The sequence below is a fragment of the Pteropus alecto genome, unplaced genomic scaffold, assembly GCF_000325575.1.
Source record: "Pteropus alecto unplaced genomic scaffold, ASM32557v1 scaffold115, whole genome shotgun sequence".
In the NCBI taxonomy this organism is placed as follows: Eukaryota; Metazoa; Chordata; class Mammalia; order Chiroptera; family Pteropodidae; genus Pteropus; species Pteropus alecto.
This window is the reverse complement of record NW_006436814.1, coordinates 3,693,700-3,696,675: the sequence shown is the minus strand read 5'-3', so window position 1 is coordinate 3,696,675 and position 2,976 is coordinate 3,693,700. Positions and strand designations below refer to the sequence as shown.

Genomic DNA, 2,976 nt, shown 5'->3' with positions numbered 1-2,976 from the left:
CTGAAGTTTCAGCATTGCAGAAGGACAGGGTTCTGGAGACCCGTTTCACAGCAATGTGAATATACATAACACTACTAAACCGTACACTTAGAAATGGTTGAGATAGTACATTTTATGTTACCTGTTTTTTATCACAATGAAACACAATTAGTTCACCACACTTCATTCCCGTTATTGTCGCTGCCATTTTTGCGATGAGGCGGAAAAGGACAGGAAGAATCGTCTGCCCACACCCGGTCGGTGAGTCGGGACGCTTCCTCCAGCGGCGTCCTGACCACGAGGCACGAGCAGATACTACAGGGCTGAGGCTTCTGGGACGCAGACTCTGCCCAGCTGCCTCTCGGGCCCAGGGTGGTCACCGCCCTGCCTCAGGCCTGACTGTTTCCTCCTTTCCTAGCCGCCATGGTGTGGACGGTGGGCATGGCCAAGCTGGACCCCTCGTCTCAGGGAGCCCTTCAGCTCCCCTACAACCCGGAGATGGGTGAGTATCGGAGCTGAGAGCGTCTCGTCGCCGGGTGCAGCTCCTCACCTGCGCCCAGCTCCGCCCGGCCCGGCCTCACCTCTCAGGGGGTCACGAGGCCCGGAGGAGCAGAAGTGAACACTGACCCTCCTGGCATCTTGGGGACTGCATGAGGGTGGGACTTTGATCTTTGCCTCAACCCCATTTCTCTTCCTTTCCTTCCCTTGTTAAATGCAGTGGAGAATCTGTCTCTTTGTGTCAGGGCCGGTGGGTGAGGACACAGAAGCCCTGAGCTCAAGCTTCGTGCCCTGTCGCTCAGAGAACAGTCTGACTGGACTTTCCTCTCTCTCCCTTTGCCTCTGCTCCCCGCATGGTGATGATGGTTGTCTCCTGCTGCCGAATGCCCAGAAGAAGACTCCTATGACAGTTTTGGGGAGCCCTCATACCCTGAAGTCTTCGAACCCCCCCTGCCCGGCTACCCAGGGGAGGAGCTGGAGGAAGAGGAGGAAAGTAAGGTGCCCGTGTCCAGATGGTCCGCGTGGGCCCGGGGGTGGGAGTGGAGGGTCCGGGTCGGGGGAGGCATGAGGGAAAAGGCCCTTCCGCATCAGAGATGGCGATGCGCAAGTCAGGGGGAAGCCTGCAAAGGGAGGGGCCCGTCGGCAGGCCATGGGGACCTTCGCATTCAGGCTAAACCATGTGTTTAACAGCATCATCGAGCACCAGCTGGGGGGTGCCTGGCTCTGGTGGACCCACATCCGGCAGATGTGGACCCTGCTTGTGCACACCCTGTGAGCCGGGGAGCACTGTGGAGGAGGACGTGACATGGGGAAAGCTGATGAGCTCTTGGCCTGGTCTTAGGAGGTCAGAGAGTTACCTGAGGAAGCACCTTCTGAGCTGAGCTCCAGAGGTTGAGCCACAGCAGTAACTAGGAGAAGGGGACACACGGGTGGGGGAAGGGTGCACCCCTCTAGCGGAGGGGACAGTAGGAGCAGAGCCCATGAGGCAGAGGGCACATGGCGAGTTAGAGGAAGCGAAGGCAAGATGCCGAGAAGTCCAGAGGGGGCTGGAGGCAGGCAGCGGTCTGAGGAGCCTCCGAGATCAAAATGGAATTCTAGGCTATGTCCCATGAGCACTGGGAGCCATCGGGATTTGGGGTTGGGTGGCAGGAAGGACACGATCAGGAGGGGGCGGAGTTGTGGCTGGTAGAGGATTCCATCCTGACACGTGCACTCGAGTGGCCTCTAGAATGTCCCATCGTAGCTGTCGGGGACGCAAGCCGTGGGCCCTGGGCTCGGAGGGCAGGCTAGGCGGGGCAGGTCAGCCGCTAACAGCACTGTCCCACCTCGAGGCTGACAGCGGGCTGTGGAGCACGGGGCGGGGGGCAGAGGTGGGGTGGCGGCTTCCCCAGGAGACACCCATGTGGCTGGGGAGACAGGAAGAGCTGGTGTGGAACAGTCTCGAAGGCACATGTGAGATGTTCTGAGATGGCCTCGTTCCCAAGGGGATTCATGTCGTCATCGCGTCAGCCCACAGTTACGGATCAGGTGGCACATGGGTGCAGGGAGGCGCTGCAGGATTAAGGCAGCCTCTGCCCTCCAGGGGTTCCTCATGGGAGCAGCCCAGGTGGGGAGAGTGAGGTATAAAGTGTGGAGAGGAAGGTAAGTTGGAGGTGGGCCTTGAAGGGTGGCTTGGCGGTCACCCAGCAGACAGGCTGGTAGATGGCACTGACCACCCAGAGTCAGCACAGACCCCACAGGTTCAAGGACTCAGTCTAAGAACACCCTCACTTCACACACCAGCCACAGGCTCTGGCGGTTTCCAGGCCGCTCACACATCTGACCAACGGGCTATAAATCTTGGGGTTCCCACAACCCCTTCAGGTTTGATAATTCTTTAGGAGGACTCACAACTCAGGCAAGCACTACACAAATATAGTTTTATTATAAAGGATGCAAATCAGGACCAGCCAAATGAAGAGACACATAGGCGAGGTCTGGGAGGGTCCTGGACACAAAGCCTTTGTGCTCTCTCCCTGCGGAATCAGGGTACACCCCTGTCAGTGTAAGAAAAGAGAATTTTTATGAGTTTGAGCCAAACTGACTAGCGTGCGGGGACAAGGTGACCATGAGGGGGTCTGAGATCACTGACATTTCAAAGGTATGTTACCTTAGATGCAGAAAGATGATAGGCAGGCTCACTTACGGTAAAAACTGATCTTGGTCAAGGAAGCTACAGGCCTAGGACGTGACTACCTGCCATGGCCTTAAACTTTTAGTTAGGAATTTTGATGTTCAGACCATCCAAGGTGGTTACTTTTGGTCTCTGAGTTTGTAGGGCCCGCCATACTGGCCCCCCGCCGAGCTCGGCCCCTTTCTCATCCTCCCCGTACCCCCACACATGATGTGTTCATTGAACTTGAGTGTCCACAGTTTTTTGGGGGGTTTCAGAGGCCCCAGTTGATTAAATCACTGCTCACAGGACCGAACTTCATCTCTAGGCCCTCTCCCCTCCCCAGA

The 2,976-nt window shown here is 57.1% G+C and overlaps 1 protein-coding gene across 1 annotated transcript in view; it reads left to right on the top strand.

The window, feature by feature from the left end:
* Positions 1-2,976, top strand: part of PSEN2 (presenilin 2) — a 36,834-nt gene that overhangs the window by 18,105 nt on the left and 15,753 nt on the right. Inside the window, exons 8-9 of the mRNA XM_025048511.1 lie at positions 398-481; positions 869-1,084. Of these exons, the coding sequence (XP_024904279.1) occupies positions 398-481; positions 869-1,084 (300 nt within the window). The remainder of the gene's footprint in view (positions 1-397; positions 482-868; positions 1,085-2,976) is intronic.